General features: G+C 48.2%; 1 protein-coding gene across 1 annotated transcript in view; it reads right to left on the bottom strand.

The window, feature by feature from the left end:
* Positions 1 to 880: 880 nt before the first annotated feature.
* The window catches only part of TIMM50 (translocase of inner mitochondrial membrane 50), a 37,486-nt gene continuing 12,914 nt past the window's right edge, over positions 881 to 25,452 (bottom strand). The window contains exons 4-11 of the mRNA XM_060275460.1: positions 18,785 to 18,806; positions 9,855 to 9,913; positions 7,715 to 7,834; positions 7,227 to 7,331; positions 5,318 to 5,416; positions 3,390 to 3,546; positions 2,351 to 2,457; positions 881 to 1,483 (exon numbers count right to left, since the gene is read on the bottom strand). Of these exons, the coding sequence (XP_060131443.1) occupies positions 1,382 to 1,483; positions 2,351 to 2,457; positions 3,390 to 3,546; positions 5,318 to 5,416; positions 7,227 to 7,331; positions 7,715 to 7,834; positions 9,855 to 9,913; positions 18,785 to 18,806 (771 nt within the window). The 3' untranslated portion in view covers positions 881 to 1,381. The remainder of the gene's footprint in view (positions 1,484 to 2,350; positions 2,458 to 3,389; positions 3,547 to 5,317; positions 5,417 to 7,226; positions 7,332 to 7,714; positions 7,835 to 9,854; positions 9,914 to 18,784; positions 18,807 to 25,452) is intronic.

A 25,452-nucleotide genomic window follows, 5' to 3' on the forward strand; every position in this document is an offset into this window, starting at 1 on the left:
CACAGATGCTGGGGGTCGGGGGCATGCTCTGTGCTTTGGTTTGAAACTGGTTTGCTCACACGGCACTTGGCAGCCGTCACGGCCAGTTCACAGTCAGAGAAGCTGGAACTAAGGACTCACACTTGTAGGTATACGCTGTAGGTATTGATCACACCTGACCCTGCTGCAGCAACTCCGAGCTGTTGCAGCACATCTTTGCTCTCCTGCTACCTGGGTGGCTGCTCTGGGCAAAGCTGCTTTTGACCACATTCCTTAGCTACAGACAGTCCAACTCCCCACCCCCTGATCTACAAATTCCTCTCCACTTCCAACGTATTAGCTTCCCACCCAACTCCTATTGCCCAGCTTTTCCTCCTGAGTCCGGCAATTTGGTCAACTGAAACTGGTGTTCCTAAGATGCTGAGCTGTCCAACATTCCGTTATTTGCGCAGCAAATCATGTATTATATATTTGGGCTGAGCGGGGAAGTCCCGAGCACCAGTAGAAATCCCTGCCCCAGAGGGTTTTACTGACAAGTCGTTTTTTAAAAATGCAGCACAAAAGTGGAGCAGTAGCTAAATCCCCTCAGGCGGCCGTGTGCTCCTCCCCTATAAAAGCCCGCAGCCCTCCGCACCCCACCCCACCCTAGCCCAGCATATCCCCAGCTGGCTCTCTTTCCTGTTTACATCCGGATCTGGACTCCGGATGAAGACTGGAGCGGACTTTCCTGCACTGAGATGTCAAGGTGGGGAGAAGGTGGGGCCAGGGAATCTGGCTCCCTCCAAGTCGCGCTGGAAAAGAGGCAGTCTCTTAGGAAGCAGGTTTCCATCTAATAAGAGTATGAAGACTCGAGCGCACGCATTCACACATTCTGGCTGGGGAAACAAGGCCCGAGAGTGCCTTCGCTAGAAAGATGGCCATTTATTTCAGAGTACACCCAACATTCATTTCCGTTTGCCCCAGAAGAGTAGCAGCACGGCCTGGAGCCTGAATGGAACATGATAACAGGATGCGAGAGACCGGTCCGGAGGCTATCTAGGAGAACACGGCGCGCGCCCCCATCCTCCCCCCTTTCCTGGCTGGGATGGCGAGGCTCACTTCCTTGGCTGCGCACAGGAGAGGCTGCTCAACAGGCCACCCAAGATCCTGCTGCTCCAGAAGAGTTCCTCCCCTGGAAAAAAGAGATCCCAGTCCATGGACACAGCGGTCCAAGCCTCGATGGGGATACTGCTGCTGGAACTTAAGGGAAGGATGAGACGGAGGGTGTCAGCTCTTGCAACCCCTGGCTTTGTGGGGCAAAGTCTGTGCCGCACCCTCGGGTGTGGCTGCCACCTCCAGAGACCAGAGCGGCTGAGGAGTCCGTTTCTGCAGGCAGTGTGGCTGTCCTTTGAAGGCGCCGGCGTCACTGCTGCTTGGAGCGAGGCCACAGCCGGCTTGCCAGGGAGCCCAGGAAGAGCTGCTGCTTCTTGTGCTGGGAGAGGTCAGAGAGGCGTTGCTGCTCTTCCTGCAAAAGGACACGCAACACAAACAGAGCCTGGTCATCACCAAGGAATCAAGAAGGCTGCCGCCCCAAGCCCTGCCGATCCCATTCCCATACATGTGGATGTGTCAAGGAGGCTAGCAGAGTAACTCAGCAGCCTGGCTCACATGCCACGTTAAGCCAGAGACTTGTTTTTAAACTGCCTTCATGCAGATGATCAGCAAACCTTGGTTGCTTGCCCAGGGTGGGCTTGGAGAAAAACAAACCACAAGCCCAGGATCGAATGGCAGGGCAGGGCAGACTCAGGTGCTTGTTTTGTTTGCAGGACCACAGCAGTGGAGGGGAAGAGCTGCGTGAACTTTTTTTTTTTTTTGCTGCATGCACCAGCATGCTGCTCACATCACAGTAAGCCATGGTTTGCTTTAAACTATGGTTTAATGTGAGGCTGAACTAGGCCACTGCGCGGAGAAGGCATTCTGCAGATCCTCTGAGGCACCTGCCTTCCCTTGATCCACTGGGAAGGAGAAAAAGGAGAACCAACCAAGACATGGCAATGGAAGGAAAAAAAATCTTCTGGGACCCCACTATCTGCAAAAGCCACTCTCAGACTAAGATCTGGATTCAGTGTGAGCTTTTTTTTGCACCATTTTTGCCCACTGGGTTGGCCTCACCATACGAGATGGTAGTGTTAATACATTGGGCTTTGAACATTCTAAATGAGCTAAAATATTTATACTTTATTAGCAGAGAAACCAGGAATTCCCAACAAAGTGACTGGGACAGTGACTCTGCAATCCCAGCACCCTGACCGTGTTTAAGGGCTTCACCATAGTAGCAGCCTCCCCCACCCAAAGAAAAAGCCCCCAGCCCTGACTCTGCACTCCTCCTCACCTGTTCCAGCTGTGACTGCCTGCGCTTGAATGCCTCCAGTGGGTCCTCTTCCAAGGAGTAGTTTTCCAGCACTGTCCGGACGTCTTCTACGCCACTCAAGGCAATGGCTGCCAGGCAAGAAGGAGGCAACAAGCATTAAAGGAGAATCAGCCTGGATCATGGAACACATTTTATGTATTAGTAACACAGTAGAGGGCAGCTTCCGTATGTCCCCGAGTCAGACCATTGCTCCATCTAGCTCAGTACTGTTTACTCTCTCCAGGGTTTCAGGCAAGGATCCTTTCCCCAGCCCTAGCCTTGGCAGTGAAGAAGGCAGAAGACCTGTCTCCTCCTTGGTTTCCTGTATTCCACCCAGCAGTGCCTACACGTTATGCAGCTCCTCTCTGCAGCGGTAGGAGTCAGAAATTTGCTGTGTTTCGAAACAGGAGATTGTCTGGCCTTGAAGTTCTGCACGCTGACACTGCCATGGATATGTGGAACAGGCACTCATTGAATACCCTTGGACAGGGTTTGGGAAACCTACAAATGCTTTGGGGCAGGCTCGTCCCACGACCTATAGCCCAGCTTTTCTCAACCTTGGGTTCCCAGGTGTTGCTGGAAAACTCCTCCCATCATCCCTGACTGCTGCCCCTGCTGGCTATGGATGATGGGAGTTGTAGTACAACGACATCTGGGAACCCAAGGTTGAGAAAGGCTGGGTTAGCCAGTTCCCGTGGAAGAGAGAACAAGCTTGTTTTCTGCTCTGGAGAGCAGGACTCGAACCAATGGAGTCAAGTTACAAGAAAGAAGATTCCAACTAAACCTCAGGAAAAACTTTCCGACAGCAAGAGCTGTTTGACGGTGGAACAGTCTCCCCCAGGAGGTTGTGGACTCTCCTTCCTTGGAGGTTTCTAAGCAGAGGTTGGATGGCCACCTGTCATGGATGCTTCAGCCAAGATTCCTGCATTGCAGGGGGTTGAACTAGATGGACCTTGGGGGTCCCATCCAACTCTACAATCCTGTAATTCTAGGATTCTATTTTGGGCGAATGTCTCCTTACTCTTCAGGAAGGCAGCAAGGTCGAAGAGTGTCCGGTCATCCGAATTCCCGTCCCACTTCTTCAGAGCCATGCCATTGAAGGGCTGCAGGCTGAATGCCTCCTTCTTGCAGTCCACCACCACCACTTTCGAAGGATCTCTGTTCAGGCAGGAAATATCCTAGCGAGAGGAAGACACAGAGGCAGGCTGGAGAGGTCACCAGCAGACATGGCTGGCTTCCCCCGAAAAAACTGAACAGGCATTTTAGGACGGGCCTGCACACTGCAAGAGATGCAGAAACTTTCCAAGGTGCAATTTCCCCAGCCTACTTGACAATAAGAGAAACGGGTCAAAGGCCCTGAGAGGTTCAAGAGAGCTTGAAATGGAAACTGTGTCTTGCAATCTAATACAGCCTTTGAATTTCCTGGTGAAGATTCCTCCCTGCCCCCCCTTCTGCTTCAGAAACTTGGTCTTTCCTTGGCGTTTTGAATTTAATATATAATCTTAATCCAGGTAACAATTTCTGCAATACAGGCACAGGACCTGCCTTGTGTCACAATAACGTTAAGATTGCTGTGACTTTCCTTCCAAATAAGAAACTTCAGGGGGCCAGGCAGGGAGAAATTGATTTGAATCTCCCTTACAATGCAAAACTATTTTCTTTGAAAGAATAAAAGCAATTCCTCTTTCGACTGTCCCATTAAATACTCCCCCCCACCCCCACGCCTCACTCACATGGGCATTCCAGCTGTATCAAAAGCTCCCTCATTATAGGATTGTTATTTCCTCTTTCCCCGCCTTCAACTCTGCAGCTACAGTACGAGCCTTCTGCAGTTTTACCACCTCTGAGGAACATCAGGACCACTCCTCACAGGAGGTGGGGGGAGAACTCCTTGCTCCCTTCCACAGCCTGCCTGCCTGCCTGCCACCCCTCCCCCCACCCCTGCCCCGCTTTCACTTAGAAAAAGAAAGAGAATCCACAACAGGCAGAAGCGCACATGCCATGGAGAGAAAAAGACACCCCACGGACTCTGGGGCAGCAGATGGGAGGTGCAGGGAGGGAGGGAGGGAGGAGGACAGACAGAAGGCAGGCTGGCTTGCAGCGACTACGCAAAGCCATCCGCACTCTATTGTGGAGCGCAGACACAGGGGAACCCGCATTGCGGAACATAAGGAGGGCACCTGCTGCTTCAGCCTCACACTCGCCTAGGCTGGGTAGAGGGGCCACAGGTTCGAAACACAGCTGTGGAGACAGGGCTGCAAGGGAGGCTCGGGTTGCTGCATAACGTCGTTTTGCAAGGAGATGCAGATAGGGAGGACCAGCGTCCCTTTGCCAGAGGCCCACTGGGAGCGTCGGGACATTCAAAGGGTCTCAGTCCCCCTTGCGGTGCATTCCTGTGGATTTTCACTCGCATTAAGCCCCTCTGGGTTCTCTGGAACTTAACCCTGTGCCAGTGTGAAGCGTCAAGATTCCAGCGTGCCAGTTCTCAGTGATTTTAAGGCAATACAGGAAGAGGCCAAGATCAAGATGCTCAGCCAGCACTCAGCATGCAACTGGTAAAAGGGTAAAGAATTCCTCCCGGCGCTCTCCTCTTTGGGACTCTGCGTCAAGCGCCAAGCCCACCCTCACCCCTAACTGGCAACAGCTCTCAAAGGAGGCACCGGGGATCCAACCTGGGAATCTAAGCGGGTGGTCTAATCGATGCTCACTAAAGAGCAAACCCTCCCAGAAGTATTAGATGCGTTTGCAGGTGGAGGGGAGGAAGAAAAAGCAAAATCCTGATTGTGAAAGACATAACTTTCCCCCAGAGGGATGACAAGCACAACCTGGTGCCATCCAGATGTCTCCACCCAGAGATAAACGTGCGCACGAACACACAAGGCCATAGACACCACTGGGGATTTCCCCCCACCCCACCCCACCTGCCGTGTAAAGCCTGGCTGCAAATACCTTCACGTGGTGCCCATCCATATAGCGTGTGGCATCGCGGAAAAGCCGGTAGGAGATGAACCCATGAGGGTCCACGCTGTCGATGAGGGGGAAAGCGGTCTGGAATGGAGAAGGGTAAAGCGGAATCATCTCACATGCCCCAAACATTTCCAAGATCTGTCTTTGGAACAGTGGGAAGAGCAAGTGAAGGTGCTTTCTATATGATGCCGTTTAGCTGCTTACTATACTTGCTCAGCAGGCCTTATCGGCACATTTATTTCCCGAATAAACACACAGCTTGATTACATGCACACACAAAAAGATAAAGCACGTGTCTCAAGGGTCTGGGTTGCCTATTCTTACACATCTTGTGTACGGTAAATCATGCAACTCAGGCACATCCTTTGGGGAACAAGCCGCATCCCCCCCCCCCAAAGGATACTGTGCCAACCTGTGCCTCAGGTCTTGGCCAGCTGTGGAGCACTTTGCCACTAACGGGACTTGGCTGCGGCTTCTCATAGGCCAGGGCTGCCGCTTAAAATTCATCTGCCCCAGCTGCAACAAAACAGATCTCTCCTGTAACCTTCTGACAGTTTGACTTCACACCCAAAGGCACACTCTCCCATCAAGACAGACAGGTGCTAACATCCGGTTCAAAACTGGACAACTCTGCACCACTCCCCAAATATGCTCAGGCTAGGCTTTCGACAGAGCTTCCCTGCAAGGCATTCCATAAACGTGGGCCAGCTACCAGAAAACACCCTCTTTAATTTGTCTGCTCTCTTAGGAAGGGGTCACCGAGTGGTTGCTAAAACTGCGAAGCATTGCAGATTAACACACGTTGTCCTTTTGCCCCGTTTACCGGAGCCACAGCTCTGAACGCAGATAGCGCTTTAGACTTGGGTTTAACAGAATCACATGTGCTAAGAGCAAACAAGCCAGGCTGCTCCCTTGTCTTCTGCCCACAAGTCTCCTGGCCGTGCTGTTGTTCTCTCCCCACAAGGACAGGCCCACTCAATTAGCACAGTAATAGCCTGGATTCAATGGGCTGAATGGCGGTCCGACTGGACCCATACATATTCAAATGAGCAGCGGCACGCTCCCCTGTGGGACTCCCCTCCCGCCACTCAAGCGTGAGAAAGGAGAAGTGGAAGGGAGGAGGCTGACCCAGGAGGTGCTAGGCAGGCAGGCAGGCCCTCTCCTACAGGACACAAATTCCTGAGTCCGCTGCAAGGCTTTGGGGACCCCAACCACAACTGTGGGCCCCTGCCAGCCCCTGCACCATGCAGATGTGGGATGTGGCACCTGGCACAGAATTCAGAATCTCAAGAAGCCCAGTGTTTCTTTATTTTTTAATGAAACAGCAAACATCTAACATGGTTCCGGAGATAAGATGGGAACGTATGGGCAACAGTCTGCTGGCGGAAACAGCAGCTGGGGTGAAGCTTTCATGTCCTTGCCCCCACATCCATCAAAAGCAAAATATGGCAAGTGTGCTTGAGTTGCATGATTTACTGTAAACGTGTAAGATTTTTTTTGGGGGGGGGGCCTCCAGCCTTGATCTGCTTTCTCTGGGCTCTTACATTCACACAACCCTTTTAAGTCCTTCATTCTTACAACCCCCTTCACGGCTCTCCCACTTTCTAGCCCCCCTGAGTGGCTGCGGGTAGAGAAGCACCCCTGCAGCCCTCCTTAAAACACCCTGAACACCCACAAAATCACACCCACAAGAGGAGGAGAGAGGGTTTGTGTGGGAATACACTGCTGGAGGAGGAAAGTGGTGCACACCTATATTTCTGCCTAGGCAGAGCCATCTTTGCTTCCCGGGATGCTCCCAGCGTCAGCAGCTGACTCTGCCTTGCTCTACCGGTAGCTCAAGGACTAAGGAAGCCAAGCCATGCCTGGCAGGACGCAGCAACAGACCACTTACCATGCCTGTTTCAGAGGTGAAGATGACGATTTCAAAGAGAGGTGCCAACTGCTGGAACAGGTTGTCAATGCCTGGCCTCTTCTTGAAGCGCCAGCCGGTCACTAACTGGGGGGGGGGGGAGAGACAGCGTCAGGGCAGTTGGGGTACAAGAGGCGAGAAAGTGGAGCCTTGGGAGAAAGATACAGAACCAGCTGCACAGAAAGAGCACTTGCCAACCAGCATGGATCAATGCTGGCAGGAGACCAGGAAAAGTCCACAGCGCCCCCCCCCCCCCGGGAAACAAAATACTAAGGCAGCTCTTACTGCATATCTCAGCTACTGCACTGCAAACAGGAGTGCAGACAACAGTCAATGGCTCCCCCTATACTGTCCGTCAAGGGACAGGCTACCATATCACTTAATCTGACCAAGCAATACTCAGATGGGGAGGGGGGAAATGAGTACGTTTGCTACATCTCCCTAAATGTTGCACCAGGGTGGATACGCACCGACCATTCCGGATGAAGGAGAACGTCTGTGAGTTCGATGACTAGAGTGTAAGGGGGCTGGTAATAGGGCTCCTTCAGGGGGTCTGGGAGCAACTTCGGACTGGTTGGCTCTATGATCATCTGCAAAAGACACAAACGGAGAGCAGCAGCAGTTAAGAAAGTGGAGGACAGGTCCTTCCTTCCTTTGGGGCGTCCAACTTAGAGGTTACCAGAGTGTAAGAGACAGAAGTTAGGCTGTCTCTGTCCACCTAGAGCATGGGTCGGCAAACTAAGGCCTGTGGGCCAAATCAGGCACAACTGCCTTCTAAATACAGCCTGTGGACGGTCCAGGAATAGCCACGTGGATCGCCAGCGCGCACGTTCTTTCCCTCTCCCTCACATGGCGGCAGCGCCTCCTCCTCCTGGCTTCTCCCCACCCTGCCTAGAGGAGGAAGGGGGCTGGGCTTTATTGGTGCCAGTCCCTCTCCACAGCCCTTTCACCCACTGCTCATCATCCCTCGTCCACCCCCCCAATATAGCCCAGCCCCCCACAAGGTCTGAGAGGCAGGGGACAGGCCCCCTGCTGAAAAGGTTTGAGGACCCCTGACACTGGGGCACAGTAGGGCTACCAGCCAAAGCTAATGGAGTTTAATTACTTTCTAACTATTATCTTTCATTATCTGATGTAAGACACCTTCAGTTCTGGTCTGGTAAAAAGGAGGGAAATAATTAACAGCAACAGCAACAGCAGCAGCTGCTGTTCTGGAGCTGCATAGAGAGGAGAGGATCCAGACTGCTTCAATTGTGTCCAAACAGTTGTTCTGCCTTATGGGAGAGGGCAAGTCAAGCCAGGACTGTACATTTTATTATTTCTTTCAATTAAGCGGAGAAACACAACACGAGAGTACAAGTGCAAGTCTTTCTTTTTTTTGCAAAGTCCTTCAAACTTTGCAGTTCGCTTTAAAGCCAGTCTTCACAGTATCCAGACAGACCAAAAAGCCAAGGTGTGTTCTTGCAGCTGCTACAAGGATAAAGTCTTTGTAGAGCGGACTCCCCCCCCCCCAGCTGTGCCTGGTGATGGTCCTTAAAAGGAACATGAGCGCCCAAGCAAAGCAAAGCTGTCAGGCTCAAAGCAGCTTGCAAGCTGGCAATGGCAGAGTTCAGGCCAGCGATTTTATTACCCTGGCGGCAGATGGGATTCTCAGCACACAGCAGCAGCAAGAGGCACAGAGGTGTAAACCAGGAGCAGAAACCATACAGATACTGTCACAAGAAACTCAAGGCCTGTCAGGCTTGTTGATTGGTGGTCTGTTTCCTTTTTTTTAACCAGTCCATCCACCTGCACACACTTCAATCTCACAAGGGTCGTTTGGGAAGAGAAGATTGAGAGGTGATATGACAGTCATCTTCAGATATCTGAAGGGCAAGCTTGTTTTTTTTGGGGGGGGGAGTTGCTGCTCATGAGGGTAGAAACTGAGCCAATGGATTCAAATCACAAGAAAGGAGATTCCAACTAAACGTCAGGAAGAACGTTCTGCAGGGAAGAGCTATTTGACAGGTGAATGGACTCTGCTGGAACCTGGGCTGTTTTTTAAGCAGAGGCTGGATAGCCATCTGTCAGGGGCTTTTTACCTGTGATTCCTGCATTCCTTTGTGTAAGATTTGGTTTAAATAAAACTAGCTCATCGGTAAGATGCCTAGAGTCCATCTTCAAAAGCCACTTATAAGTTCTGAGCTTTGTGTGTGTGTGGAAAAGAAACAACTGTTTTCAATATACAAACCCATAATAAGCCATGACATTGGCTTAAATGCAGAGCATAAAGCCGACAGAAGAAAGAGTTCAGAGCCACTGGCACACGCACACAAAGGCTCTGGGTGCCCTTGGGCTGAAATCAACAAAACTGCTGCTAAGAATTCAGAGTAGCAGCATCCATTTGCAAACAGGTGTTGCAACGGGAGAAAACAAAACCAGCTTTTCTTCTGGTCACGGCACTTAATACTGGCAAAGGAGTGTTAAGGTCTCATTGTGTTTCTCCACAACCAGGAACAGATCTGAGGGCCTGAGCACTTGGGACACAGAAGTGCCTGCACAGCGACTTACCTTTTTCAAAACCCAGTTAGGATACAGTTCCTGCCAACACTTAGGGGAAGCCTCACTCACCTGCCGGTAATCTTTAAAGTATTTGTAGGATCTTCGGAGCTGCTGGATCACTACTGGATCTGAAAGCCAATTGAGAAATAGTTTGCAAAAATGGCAAGGCACCTGAGTTCATGCTCTGCACGTGTCTGAACTTCATTTCTTCCCTCCAAATCCTTGGGAGGGGATTTCTTGTCAAGGAGGTAGTAGACTTTAGTCACGTAGATGTACCTTTCTGCTTTAACTGTCAAGGCTTCAGGCAGAGAATCTAGGGGGACCTAGCAAAACAGTATCAGCTCCCTCAGAAATCAAGAACTACACTTCCTGGGGATCTTTTTTTTGGGGGGGGGGCTGGATAAGCTATTCCAGTTATATCTGTTCCAAGCCAGTTTATGTTCAACCTCGCTTGTTGTTTCATTTATCACTGGGAAGAAAAAACTCCCCCCTGGACTGAAAAGCGTTCCCAGAACCAAGAGAAGTTATATTTAGCTGTGATTCCTGCCTTTGCAGGGGATTGAGCTAGATGACACTTTGGGTCCTGTCCAAGTCTGCAATTCTATGATTCTGTTGCTGCTGCAGCTAGTAAGCGTAAGGCTGCCAAAAGTTAAATCTATCTGTGAATGGGTATTAACCAAGCACAGCTCTGTGGCTGGCAGCTTAGCCGGGGCTCCCTGTTCTGTAACACCCCCTTTCCAGTCCCCCCCAAGCCATCTGATGCAGTTTGAACATATGCGGAGTCCTGCAGTCCTTCCAAAAGAATACTAATGGATTCCTCAATTACCAGCTCACTTAAGCAGAGGTCAGGCTGAAGAAGAAAGAGCGTGTGAGCAGAGACCACAGTCCCACACCAGCGCTGTTAACTATCCCTCTGAGATTACAGCTTCAGCATCTTAGCGCCAGGGTTATTCAAACAGAAACTGTAAGTTAATCAATCAAAGGCAGGCGCATTGAATGGAGCGTAATTTGGGAGCCATTGTCATGATAATTCAAGCTGAGCAGCTGGGGTGGATGACTGGCTGCACCAACACACAAGCGAAAGGGATTCAGGTGTCTGCTGGGGGCTTATATGGTGGAATTTGGCTGAGAGGCTGCTGCCGGCCACCACCAGACTGAAATGCCTCATTTTTAAACAGTTGGCTGCAACAGGAAGGAATGAAGTTAAACTGGTATTAATGCTCATCCAACTTGGAGACACCAGAATCTGTTCTAAGTTTTAGATCAATCTCTTCTCTTGTTCAACAGAGCCTGTAAGAAGAAACAAGGCTTTACTTGAGGAGGCTCGGTGCACCACAGAAAGATGCAACTGGCCACGATAATACGGTCTATGTCAGGGGTCCCCAAACTACGGCCCCCGGGCCGGATGCGGCCCAATCGGCCTTCCAATCCGGCCCGCGACGACCCCCGCCGCCCGCTGCCGCCGCCCGCTCTCACGGCGCGCGGCGCAGCGGCGATCTGAAAAATCGGCAAAAAAATCGCCGAAAATCCTTTGTGCGCATGCGCACGGGCCTCTCCCGACCCGGAAGAGGTCATTTCTGGTGCACTTCCGGGTCGGGGGAGGCCCATACGCATGCGCACAAGCGATTTTCGCCGATTTTTTTTCCGCCCGTGTGCGTGTGCGCATGCGCACGGGCGAGCACTCCCCCGCCCTCCGGCCCGCTGCGCGCGCACTCCCCTGCAGTCCGGCCCACCGCGCGGTCGGCGCGGCGGGCACCGGCCCGCCGCTCCGTAAGTCTGGGGACCCCTGGTCTATGTTGTCGACTGATTTCAAAGCGAGTTGCTACTTTTGTTTGGAAGCTGCCTGGAAAGCCACACCGCTTCAAACACTTGCTTCAATGTCTGCACATTTCTAGTGACCTATGATGTTACGCTATAAAAAAAATTAAGGCCATTAGTTTTGTTTTCTAGAAACCAGCTTAAAAATTCTGGCAGGCATTCGCTGGTCAAGAACAAAGGAGGACAAAGCTCAAATAATTGGTATTTATTTACATAAACTGTAACTGCCCTAAAGCTTTTGATATCTGGTTTGCTGCAACCAAGGACAGGATCAGTCTTCCAGCTCTGTATATGTAAATAGGCTAGATAATTAGAAGGGGGGAGGGGGTTGGCAGCATAATTTAGATCATTTTGCACCATATATTAAATTATCTAATAGACTGGATTTCTCTGACTCAGGGAATGCTCTCCTCCCACTCATCCACCTGCACTTGGGAGCTTCTGAAGAGGCTTTGCTTTGGCTTCCATCTGATGTACATTAGCCCCAACAACAGACGTGGGAAATAAAATAAAATAAAATAAAAATAATAATAATGTGCTGCCCGTCTGATTGGGTTGCCCCAGCCACTCTGGGCGGTTTCCAACAAATTAAAACATCAAACACAGTAAAACGTCAAACATTTAAAACTATACCTTTGGCCCTCTGGATGCCGCTGAACTGCAACTCCCATCATCCCTGGCAACTGGTCATGTTTGACGGGGCTGATGGGAGTTGTAGTTCAGCAACACCTGGTGGGCTATGGGCTCCCCAGCCCTGCTCTATAAGGAGCAGGGCTTTCGCTATGGCAGCCTTAAATTTCTCTCCTGAGATCCAGCTCCTCCCTGCTGTCTTTTCAAAGGAAGCTGAAGACAGTCTTTTTTTTTTTAAACATCCTTCATTTTAAAGATGCTTGGCTTTGTTTCTTGCGCTGCTTCTGCTTCTGTTTATTGAACCTGGGCTATTGATTTCACCTGCCTGTTTACTGCTGTTTCCATTCTATGTTGTAAAATGCTAGCACAGCATTTCCCAAACTTGGGTGTCTTCAGCTGTTTTTTTTTTTGGATTACAATTCCCATCATCCCTGATCACTGGTCTTGCTAACTAGGGATGATGGGAATTGTAGTCCAAAAAAACCCAAGTTTGGGGAACGCTGTGTTAAGACACCTCACAATGAATGATGGGCTATTTTAAAAGCTAAGCGACTTCAGCTTGGGAAAATATTCCTTAGGGTGAAGTAAGCTGACTGTTAAATAAGTGTGTGTAAAAGATACAAGGAGAGTGAAGAAGCCCCTTCATGGATCAATGCCTTGTCGTGGCGAAGGGGCTTGAATAACTCAGAGAAGCTATGAGCTATGCCATGCAGGGCCACCCAAGATGGACAGGTCATAGTGGAGAGTTTTGACTAAACGTGATCCACCTGGAGAAGGAACTGGCAAGCCACTCCAGTATCCCTGCCAAGAAAACTCCATGGACAAAGACAACAGGCATATAAAAGTTATGACGCTGGAAGATGAGCCCCTCAGGTCGGAAGGCGTCCAACATGCTACTGAGGAAGAGCGGAGGACAAGTACAAGTAGATTCAGAGCTGATGAAGCAGCTGGGCCAAAGCCGAAAGGACGCTCAGTTGCGGATATGCCTGGAAGCGAAAGGAAAGTCCGATGCTGTAAAGAAAAATATTGCATAGGAACCTGGAATGTAAGAACCATGGATAGAGGTAAGCTGGATGTGGTCAAAAATGAGATGACAAGAATAAATATCGACATCCTGGGCATCAGTGAACTAAAATGGAAGGGAATGGGTGAATTCAGTTCGGGTGACTATCATATCTACTACTGTGGGCAAGAATCCTGTAGAAGAAATGGAGTGGCTCTCATAGTCAACAAAAGAGTGGCAAAAGCTGTAATGGGATGCAATCTCAAAAATGACAGAATGATCTCGATACGAATCCAAGGCAGACCTTTTAACATCACAGTAATCCAAGTTTATGCACCAACTACCGGTGCTGAAGAAAGTGAAATTGACCAATTCTATGAAGACCTACAACACCTTCTAGAAATGACACCAAAGAAGGATGTTCTTCTCATTACAGGGGATTGGAATGCTAAAGTAGGGAATCAAGAGATAAAAGGAACAACTGGCAAGTTTGGCCTTGGAGTTCAAAATGAAGCAGGGCAAAGGCTAATAGAGTTCTGTCAAGAGAACAAGCTGGTCATCACAAACACTCTCTTCCAACAACACAAGAGACGACTCTACACATGGATATCACCAAATGGGCAGCATCGAAATCAGATTGATTATATTCTCTGCAGCCAAAGATGGAGAAGCTCTATACAGTCAGCAAAAACAAGACCTGGAGCTGACTGTAACTCAGATCATCAGCTTCTTATAGCAAAATTCCAGCTTAAACTGAAGAAAGTAGGAAAAACCACTGGGCCAGTAAGATACAATCTGAATCAAATCCCTTATGAATACACAGTGGAAGTGAGGAACAGGTTTAAGGATTTAGATTTGGTGGACAGAGTGCCTGAAGAACTATGGATGGAGGCTCGTAACATTATACAGGAGGCAGCAACGAAAACCATCCCAAGGAAAAGGAAATGCAAGAAGGCAAAATGGCTGTCCAACGAGGCCTTACGAATAGCGGAGGAGAGGAGGCAAGCAAAATGCAAGGGAGATAGGGAAAGATACAGGAAACTGAATGCAGATTTCCAAAAAACAGCAAGGAGAGATAAGAGGGTCTTCTTAAATGAGCAATGCAAAGAAATAGAGGAAAACAATAGAATGGGGAAAACCAGAGATCTGTTCAAGAAAATTGGAGATATGAAAGGAACATTTCGTACAAAGATTACCATAATCAAGGACAAAAGTGGTAAGGACCTAACAGAAGCAGAAGACATCAAGAAGAGGTGGCAAGAATACACAGAGGAATTATACCAGAAAGATACGGAGGTCTCGTACACCCCAGGTAGTGTGGTTGCTGACCTTGAGCCAGACATCTTGGAGAGTGAAGTCAAATGGGCCTTAGAAAGCACTGCTAATAACAAAGCCAGTGGAAGTGATGATATTCCAGCTGAACTATTTAAAATTTTAAAAGATGATGCTGTTAAGGTGCTACACCCAATATGCCAGCAAGTTTGGAAAACTCAGCAATGGCCAGAGGATTGGAGAAGATCAGTCTACATCCCAATTCCAAAGAAGGGCAGTGCCAAAGAATGCTCCAACTACCGCACAATTGCGCTCATTTCACATGCTAGCAAGGTTATGCTTAAAATTCTACAAGGCAGGCTTAGGCAGTATGTGGACCGAGAACTCCCAGAAGTGCAAGCTGGATTTCGAAAGGGCAGAGGAACCAGAGACCAAATAGCAAACATGCGCTGGATTATGGAGAAAGCTAGAGAGTTCCAGAAAAACGTCTACTTCTGCTTCATTGACTATGCAAAAGCCTTTGACTGTGTCGACCACAGCAAACTATGGCAAGTTCTTAAAGAAATGGGAGTGCCTGATCACCTCATCTGTCTCCTGAGAAATCTCTATGTGGGACAAGAAGCTACAGTTAGAACTGGATATGGAACAACTGATTGGTTCAAAATTGGGAAAGGAGTACGACAAGGTTGTATATTGTCTCCCTGCTTATTTAACTTATATGCAGAATTCATCATGCGAAAGGCTGGACTAGATGAATCCCAAGCAGGAATTAAGATTGCCGGAAGAAATATCAACAACCTCAGATATGCAGATGACACAACCTTGATGGCAGAAAGTGAGGAGGAATTAAAGAACCTTTTAATGAGGGTGAAAGAGGAGAGCGCAAAATATGGTCTGAAGCTCAACATCAAAAAAACCAAGATCATGGCCACTGGTCCCATCACCTCCTGGCAAATAGAAGGGGAAGAAATGGAGGCAGTGAGAGATTTTACTTTCTTGGGCTCCTTGATCACTGCAGATGGTGACAGCAGTCACGAAATTAAAAGACGCCTGCTTCTTGGGAGAAAAGCAATGACAAACCTAGACAGCATCTTAAAAAGCAGAGACATCACCTTGCCGACAAAGCTCCGTATAGTTAAAGCTATGGTTTTCCCAGTAGTGATGTATGGAAGTGAGAGCTGGACCATAAAGAAGGCTGATCGCCGAAGAATTGATGCTTTTGAATTATGGTGCTGGAGGAGACTCTTGAGAGTCCCATGGACTGCTAGAAGATCAAACCTATCAATTCTTAAGGAAATCAGCCCTGAGTGCTCCCTGGAAGGACAGATCGTGAAGCTGAGGCTCCAATACTTTGGCCACCTCATGAGAAGAGAAGAATCCTTGGAAAAGACTCTGATGTTGGGAAAGATTGAGGGCACTAGGAGAAGGGGACGACAGAGGACAAGATGGTTGGACAGTGTTCTCGAAGCTACGAACATGAGTTTGACCAAACTACGGGAGGCAGTGCAAGACAGGAGTGCCTGGCATGCTATGGTCCATGGGGTCACGAAGAGTCGGACACGACTAAACGACTAAACAACAACAGAGTGAAGAAGGGTTACAGAGAGCAATTCCGGTGCTCCCAGTGCAAGGACTGGGACAGAGCAGCTTACACAAAACGTGCCAACAGGAACCTGTACAACTTTCTGTCAATGAGTGGATGAGATTGGGGAGTTAACTGAAAATCTGGACGGCAGGGAAAGTGGTGGGAAGTGTAAATGGGGTGAGGAGGGGTGGGGGTGGGGAAGAGAAATAATAAATCTATTGTGGGCAACAATGGGGCCATGACTGGAGAATGCCTTTTAATCTGCTGGGAGCATATGCCAGGCCAGCTGAAAGAAGCTGGTGAAAGAAGCTTCCTATCCCAGGCAAAAAAAAAACAACCCCCAAAAACAAGCAACACAAAAAAACCCACCCTCCCCAAAGCCGGACTCCCCTCCCTACTGGTTTCCTACACATTTAATCAGAAAAGTTCCCCTAACTGGGCAATCTGCTTTCTGAAAGCCCTGCACTAAGTTCCATCTGGCCTTCTATTGTACAGACTCCCCCCCCCCAAGAGCCTCCATTTGCTTTTGAAACTCCTGGACTACGAAAGCCTATTAAATAAATAAATAAATAAATAACCCCACTCATGTGCAAGTATTTCAGGACAAGGGAGCTAGAAATAGCCTGAGTGTCTTCACTAAAGCAAGCTCAAAAGTGTGCATTTTTGGCAAGGGGCAAATGCTGTTGACGATGTACCAGGGAGGGGCTGCTGGGAAGAAGACTGTTGCTCAGCGGAACGGGACCCTCGAAGACACCCAAAGTTAAGAGTCGAAACTAAGCACTCCAAGTAGCGTTCTGAGGAGAGAATCACGTCTGCCCCCCCCTCCCCGTGGGCCAGAGGCTCACACAGGGTGTCGTCCCAGTTAAACTGGGAGCTGCAAAGCAAAATCTCAGGCAACCAAGACACGCCAATGGTACGGAAAAGGCGAGGCCTCCGCAAACCTGATTCTCTCCAGGTATTTGTGACGACAACCCCCGTCATCGCTCTGGGCCACTGGTCATTCTGGTGTTTGAAACACCTGAATGGGCACCAGGTTGGAGGAAGCTGCTTTAGAGTCTGGCCCAAAGCTCTTGCTCCCCACAGGATTCTGTTTTGAAATCTGCCTCTCCACCTGCCCCTCTCTCTTCAAAAAGCGGAATGGCTAAAGAGGACATCTGGAATGCCTATGGCTTTGCCTTGCCCCGGGGGATAGGCACACACACGCTCGCACCCCCCTCTCCCCTGTCTCTTCATTCATTCACATCGTAACCTCAGTGACTGCTCTTTGCCTCTAGGAGCCCCCAAGAACGGGCACTGGGGGGGGGGGTTGGGTGTATGTGGTACGCAGCAGAAGCATTGTGAACTCTCCCCCCCCCCCCCGGCACAAGTTCCGCCTGACCTTCTGTTCTCGACAAGGGGCAGGAGTGCTGTTCATGCACCAGTACATCTGCTCTCAAGGCAGCCGCAGAAAAAAGCCTCCTCCCCAAACCTTTCACTCGTCCAATTAGAAATGTAAAGCAATTCAGCTTATTCCTGGAAGTGTTACATGGGGTTTTAACCCCCCCCTGTAAAGTGGGTGGGTGAGCAGGTCATGCCTGTTGCAGTTCCCTTACTCTCCAGTTTAACACATCAAGGAATTAACATATTTATAGCTTAACTTCTGGGGCATTTCATCTCTCCCAGCCTGCCCCACCAGACTTCTCAGCTGCTTAAATACTGAAGTGTCGAAGGCACTTGGCGGCACAAATTTAAAACTCTAAAAACTGGCTCAGGCTTTTATCAGATGTGCCTTGAGCTGCGAAGAAGGTGCCTGAGCAGGGAACATCTACTGATGCACACAAGGTACGAAATGTTATCATGTCCCAAGTTGCACCTGGGTCAAACAGCAACTTTAATGTAAAACCATGAGAACTAAGAACAGTGGCGCTTTCTCCCATTCTAGTGTTTTTAAAATTTGTTCTGTGCAGCTTTAAGGTCAGGCTGCAACACAGGATACTTCAGACTTCTCCAACTTGGTGCTCTCTGGAGATGTTGTTGGGACTGCAGCTCCCATCATGCCCAAAACACTGACCATGCCAGGTGGGGCTAAGGAGAGTTCAAAGTGCCTGGAGGTCACCAGGCTGGGGAATGCTGCATTCAATGACACTTCCGCTAGTCATCATGCTCTCCAATTTTCCATCCAGAGCATGCATAAAGCTCTCTTCTATTAGCACTCAGAAAGCTGCCCAACAGGCCTTAGAAGCCACCAGAGTACCTGTTTCGCTCTCAAATCTGGTCCACACAAATGTTGAGGGCTCATCACTGTGCTGAGAAAGTACCACAGAGACTAGTTGTCAGGTCCTCTATCAAAAGCATGAACCTTACGGCTTTTCAGCTGCTCCAGTTCCACTTTGATTGACTAGCCATTACAACAACTTCAGGAGATAATTCAAAACATTCACACGCCTGCAAAAAAACAGCATCTGTACTGAAAGATCTGAGGTGGGAATTGGCATATTTGTAGGGATGAAAGCATGGGATTCTTAAAACATAAAAAGCCCAAGTGCTGACTAAGGTATTCTGAGGCACAGAAAGGCCCCTAGTATTTCCCCCAACATCTCTTTCTCAAGTGTTCCAATGCTACCAACAAGGGTTCTCCTCCGCCTAGCTGGCTGTGACTCCAACATATCAAGGCGACTTTTAAAAAGCAGGAAGGATGGTCTGTCTACTCACCATTATCAAACTCATCGGGGATCTGCAAAGAGAAAGAGAAGGTTGTATAATTCTTTCGACTCCACAGCATGTTTCAAGTCACAAGGCAAGAGCAGAGGGGAAACAGCCTGTGAGTGCGTCTATTTCGCAGTTCATTTATTCTGACCAAGCATAAGTAAGGCTTAGCTACAATTACTATTTTATCTTTTATGTCTTATAACCTCCGCAACAGCTGTACCCACACCATTTTACAGTTTTCGGGCTTCATCGATTGTTTACTTATTACATTTATATTCTGTTCTTCCCCCCGAACAGGAGCCCAGGGAGGCAAACACATCAGCCTTAAAACACAATTTAAAAAAATCACAGCAACACACCTATCCTGAAAGCAAGCAAAGCTAGAGGAAAAATTTTCATGCAAGTGTTTTACTACCTAATTTCAGCTTGTTCAGCCCTATGAAGCAAGAGCCCGGGTGTTCCTATGTTATCAGCAATAAAAGAAAATTGTACAGAGAAGCCCAACCAATTCAAGATTCTGGACCAAGAGGATCCAAATTCCCACCTGGGAACATGCAGCTGCCTTTTACCTTTGATGGGCACCAGAAAACCCTGAAATTGGAAATGCATCTTTATAGACTCATTTGGCCTAGATTCGTTTTATTCATTTAATTTATATACACCCCCTTCATCTGAGGATCACAGGATGATTTACAGTATACAATTACAAAAATACATAGCACAATAACAAACAAAACCATATCCCCCCCCCAGTTTAAAAGGCCATAGATTGCTTAATTCGCCAAAGGCCTGGTAGAAAAGGAACGCTTTCACCTGGTGCCTAAATGTATGTAATGAAGGCCCAAGGCAAGCCTCCTTGGGGAAAGCATTCCACAAACAGGGAGCCACCACAGGAAAGGCCCGTTCCAGTGTTGCCACCTTCTGGACCCCTCGTGGAAGGGGCACATGAAGAAGGGCCTCAAATGATGATTGCAGGGTTTGGGTAGGTTCATATGGAGAGAGGTGGTCCTTGAGGTATTGCAGTGAGAAAGGCTTCTCTCTCACCACAGATCAATATGTGGGTCAATGAGCCATGAGAGATCAAGATAATCTTCAAGGGTGAAGATAGCCCAGGCTGGACATTCGGAAAGGCCACCCGCCTTGCTGCCTCCCCACTGTTAGCTTGATCCAGGGAGGCAATTCTTACATGCTACAGCAGGGGTCAGCAAACTTTTTCAGCAGGGTGCCAGTCCACTGTCCCTCAGACCTTGGGAGGGGCGGACTATATTTTGGGGGAAAATATGAACGAATTCCTCTGCCCCACAAATAACCCAGAGATGCATTTTAAATAAAAGGAAACATTCTACTCATGTAAAAACATGCTGATTCCCAGACTGTCTGTGATTGCGCCTGATCCGGCCCCCGGGCCTTAGTTTGCCTACCCATGCGCTAGAGCTCTGTAGCAGAATGGATGCATACATTGCTCAGGTGTCTCCAACAAGCCAGCCAAATCTCCCCAGTTAAAATGCTCTTGGAACGATGCTGTATAGCAGCGGCACGACTTCCTTCCTTCCTTCCTTAAATGTTTACAGAGCAGCAACTACCTCAGGGATGTGGCAGCTGTGGACAGCGGTTTTGTGCTGGCTGTTCCGCCAATGCAGACGGGTCAGTGGAAAACAGGCAGGGTCAAAATGGGCAACAGGAAGGAAGAGTGGCACACACAGAAAACATGGGTTATTGTTGGGATTTTGTGTGTGTGTGTTTGTGGCGGGGGTGTATTTATTTCCCATAACCCACAGCACCCTTCCAGGAGCAGGGACCTATTTTTAAAAAGGTCAGGCAGGATACAGTAGAGACCCAGACAGGGAGGAAGCTTAGCAAGACAACACTTTGGTACAACACACACACACAGGGGAATTGATATGGCTTAGGGGGGCTTTGTTTGCTCTGCAGAGCTGGTCGAAGCCACAATTTGGGTTCAGGAGTTGCCTTTGCTGCACCTACGCACAGATGCCCTAGGGCAGCCTTCGCCATCCTTGTGTCCGCCAGCTGTCTGGACTTGCATCCTGGTGCTGATGCAAGTTGTAGTCCAAAGGGCACCAGAGTTGGCGAAGGCTGCCCTAGGAAGACAAGAAACAGGATTTTGAAGCAATGGAGGTTTTGTCACGGATTCCGGAGGTGGCATTGAGCAAGTGGCTCTGGAAGTCAGCTGTCCATCGAACAGGACTATTTACTTCTTCTATTGTATAAAGCTCTTACAAATTGTTTCGATCAATGGTGTGAGCTTCCCTGATCTATTGTGTAAAGGCAGGGTATGAAAAGCCTCTCCATTTATATGCCTCTTCCCAATGGAATCTCAATGAAATGGCCAATGGAATCAAATGTAATTAGTGTGAAAGGTACAGAAACAAATCAGACGCTCCTCGATCAATCTCTTTTCTCTTAGTACTTGCTATCACCATTAGAAATATCCCTTAACTCTTTTCAGGCAGCAATTGGTGAGTATTTGGTGATCTCAAGTCACCAAATAGTTGCCACACTGCAGATTTAAGCCCACGTGTAGTTGTTAGAAGGTTGGGTTAGGACCTGGGAGACCAGGGTTCAAATCCCCCCACTCAGCCATGAAGTTCACAGGGTGACCTTGAGCCAGTTACTCCCTCTCAACCTAACCTACCTCACAGGGTTAATGTGGGGATTAATTGAGGAGGGGGAAAGCCATGCGCGCCACCTTAAGCTCTTTGGAGGTAGGAGATAAATGCAATAAATAAATAAATAAATAAATAAATAAATAAATGGCAAATTTGCCCAGCTGTGATGCAAAATGATGCGTTAAATGCCGTAGGGGAAAGGAAACTGCTCTGACCCATTTTTCTTCCTCCAGGTTAGCACAAATTGTCCCTTGTCCAGGTTTGGCACATCCTGATGGGCCCCACCAGTGACAGACACCCAAGCAAAACAAAGGCATCTACAGTATAGCTACTAGTGAGAGTTCAGCCCACTGCCACGAGACTACACTCACAATGTTGAAGGCAACAATGAGCATGTCCGGGGTGCTTCTTTGCATTAACCACAACCAGCCATGACTAGGGGACGTATCCCCAACACCTGACACCTCTGCTTTTAGGAGTCAGCTACCACTTTTGAGTTGGGGGGTATTCCATTTTGTGCTTGACAAAGTAACTTGAGCTTTGGGGCTGCAGCCAAATGGCTCTCACACCTTTAAGCCGTGGCGCTGCATCAAATGGACAGAGCTGCGCTGTGCAATCAATGAAGAGGCTTCAGCAACCTCCACACAGCATGTTTCTATAAACACTGCCCTAATCACCCTGACCCTCATGTGCCCCATGTTTAGATACTATAGAGCCCATGAGCCCCCATTTCAATCACAGATCTCAAGCTCACAGTGCCAACATATTTTTCAAAGGGTAACTATAGCAGGGAGTTCTTTTAGTAATCCTGATTCAACACGAGTCTCAAAAACTGCTTTTGCATTGCCCAGCTCCCTTCCAGGTGTCTGATGGACGATGGGGAGGGACCCACAACTGAGAAAGCCTCTGCCTTCAAGAAGTTCTATGGGCTGGCTTACTCCTTCATGCCCTCTTGCTGCAAGAATAAGGGAGCAGGGAGTGGGTATGTCTTTGTTGTTGTTGTTTAGTTGTTTAGTCGTGTCCGACTCTTCGTGACCCCATGGACCATAGCACGCCAGGCACTCCTGTCTTCCACTGCCTCCCGCAGTTTGGTCAAACTCGTTTGCAGCTTCGAGAACACTGTCCAGCCATCTCGTCCTCTGTCGTCCCCTTCTCCTAGTGCCCTCAATCTTTCCCAACATCAGGGTCTTTTCCAGGGAGTCCTCTCTTCTCATGAGGTGGCCAAAGTATTGTAGCCTCAGCTTCAGGATCTGTCCTTCCAGTGAGCATTTGGGACTGATTTCCTTAAGAATGGATAGGTTTGATCTTCTAGCAGTCCATGGGACTCTCAAGAGTCTCCTCCAGCACAAAAATTCAAAAGCATCAATTCTTCGGTGATCAGCCTTCTTTATGGTCCAGCTCTGACTTCCATACATCACTACTGGGAAAACCATAGCTTTAACTATACGGACCTTTGTCGGGAAGGTGATGTCTCTGCTTTTTAAGATGTTGTCTAGGTTTGTCATTGCTTTTCTCCCAAGAAGCAGGCGTCTTTTAATTTCGTGACTGCTGTCACCATCTGCAGTGATCAAGGAGCCCAGGAAAGTAAAATCTCTCACTGCCTCCATTTCTTTCCCTTCTATTTGCCAGGAGGTGATGGGACCAGTGGCCATGATCTTAGTTTTTTTGATGTTGAGCTTCAGACCATATTTTGCACTCTCCTCTTTCACCCTCATTAAAAGGTTCTTTAATTCCTCCTCACTTTCTGCCATCAAGGTTGTGTCTGTCATCTGCATATCTGAGGTTGTTGATATTTCTTCCGGCAATCTTAATTCCGGCTTGGGATTCATCTAGTCCAGCCTTTTGCATGATGAATTCTTCATATAAGTTAAATAAGCAGGGAGACAATATACAACCTTGTCGTACTCCTTTCCCAATTTTGAACCACTCAGTTGTTCCATATCCAGTTCTAACTGTAGCTTCTTGTCCCACATAGAGATTTCTCAGGAGACAGATGAGGTGATCAGGCACTCCCATTTCTTTAAGAACTTGCCATAGTTTGCTGTGGTCGACACAGTCAAAGGCTTTTGCATAGTCGATGAAGCAGAGGTATATGTCTTTCTGGAACTCTCTAGCTTTCTCCATAATCCAGTGCATGTTTGCTATTTGGTCTCTGGTTCCTCTGCCCCTTCGAAATCCAGCTTGCACTTCTGGGAGTTCTCGGTCCACATACTGCTGAAGCCTGCCTTGTAGAATTTTGAGCATAACCTTGCTAGCGTGTGAAATGAGTGCAATTGTGCGGTAGTTGGAGCATTCTTTGGCGCTGCCCTTCTTTGGGATCGGGATGTAGACTGATCTTCTCCAATCCTCTGGCCATTGCTGAGTTTTCCAAACTTGCTGGCATATTGGGTGAAGCACCTTAACAGCATCATCTTTTAATATTTTAAATAGTTCAGCTGGAATATCATCACTTCCACTGGCCTTGTTATTAGCAGTGCTTTCTAAGGCCCATTTGACTTCACTCTCCAAGATGTCTGGCTCAAGGTCAGCAACCACACTACCTGGGGTGTACGAGACCTCCATATCTTTCTGGTATAATTCCTCTGTGTATTCTTGCCACCTCTTCTTGATGTCTTCTGCTTCTGTTAGGTCCTTACCACTTTTGTCCTTTATTATGGTAATCTTTGTACAATATGTTCCTTTCATATCTCCAATTTTCTTGAACATATCTCTGGTTTTCCCCATTCATTGTTTTCCTCTATTTCTTTGCATTGCCCGTTTAAGAAGGCCCTCTTGTCTCTCCTTGCTATTTTTTGAAAATCTGCATTCAGTTTCCTGTATCTTTCACTATCTCCCTCTCCTTTTGTTTGCCTCCTCTCCTCCGCTATTTGTAAGGCCTCATTGGACAGCCATTTTACTTTCTTGCATTTCCTTTTCCTTGGGATGGTTTTCGTTGCTGCCTCCTGTATAATGTTACGAGCCTCCATCCATAGTTCTTCAGGCACTCTGTCCACCAAATCTAAATCCTTGAACCTGTTCCTCACTTCCACTGTGTATTCATAAGGGATTTGATTTAGATTGTAACTTACTGGCCCAGTGGTTTTTCCTACTTTCTTCAGTTTAAGCTGGAATTTTGCTATAAGAAGCTGATGATCTGAGTCACAGTCAGCTCCAGGTCTTGTTTTTGCTGACTGCATAGAGCTTCTCCATCTTTGGCTGCAGAGAATATAATCAATCTGATTTCTATGCTGCCCATCTGGTGATATCCATGTGTAGAGCCGTCTCTTGTGTTGTTGGAAAAGAGTGTTTGTGATGACCAGCTTGTTCTCTTGACAGAACTCTATCAGCCTTTGCCCTGCTTCATTTTGAACTCCAACTTGCCAGTTGTTCCTTTTATCTCTTGATTCCCTACTTTAGCATTCCAATCCCCTATAATGAGAAGAACATCCTTCTTTGGTGTCATTTCTAGAAGGTGTTGTAAGTCTTCATAGAATGGGTCAATGCCAGTTTCTTCAGCACCGGTAGTTGGTGCATAAACTTGGATTACTGTGATGTTAAAAGGCCTGCCTTGGATTCGTATCGAGATCATTCTATCATTTTTGAGATTGCATCCCAGTAAAGCTTTTGCCACTCGTTTGTTGACTATGAGGGCCACTCCATTTCTTCTACGGGATTCTTGCCCACAGTAACCTTTGTTACTTTTGAAGGCATTACTAGGACACGATTCTCTCCATCTCTTCTTTCCCAGAGTGCCTCCAACCTCTCTGTAGAAAACAAGACCACTTCCTCTTTGGAAAGGAGCCATTCAGACTTGCAAACATCAGATTAAGATCCAAAGAAATGCAACCAGTTCTACATGCCTAAGGATATTTTTAGCAGCCCCACAACCATCGCATGGGCACAGCCTGTGAAACAGTTTGTGGTACACCTGGGGGACGTGTGTGTGTCTGCCTGCTGTTATACATATTATACCTATCTATCTATCTATCTATCTATCTATCTATCTATCTATCTATCTATCTATCTATCTCCTATCATGTCTGCTCCAACTCCTGTTTGCCTCTG

The sequence above is a fragment of the Zootoca vivipara genome, chromosome 6 (assembly GCF_963506605.1).
Source record: "Zootoca vivipara chromosome 6, rZooViv1.1, whole genome shotgun sequence".
Classification (NCBI taxonomy): Eukaryota; Metazoa; Chordata; class Lepidosauria; order Squamata; family Lacertidae; genus Zootoca; species Zootoca vivipara.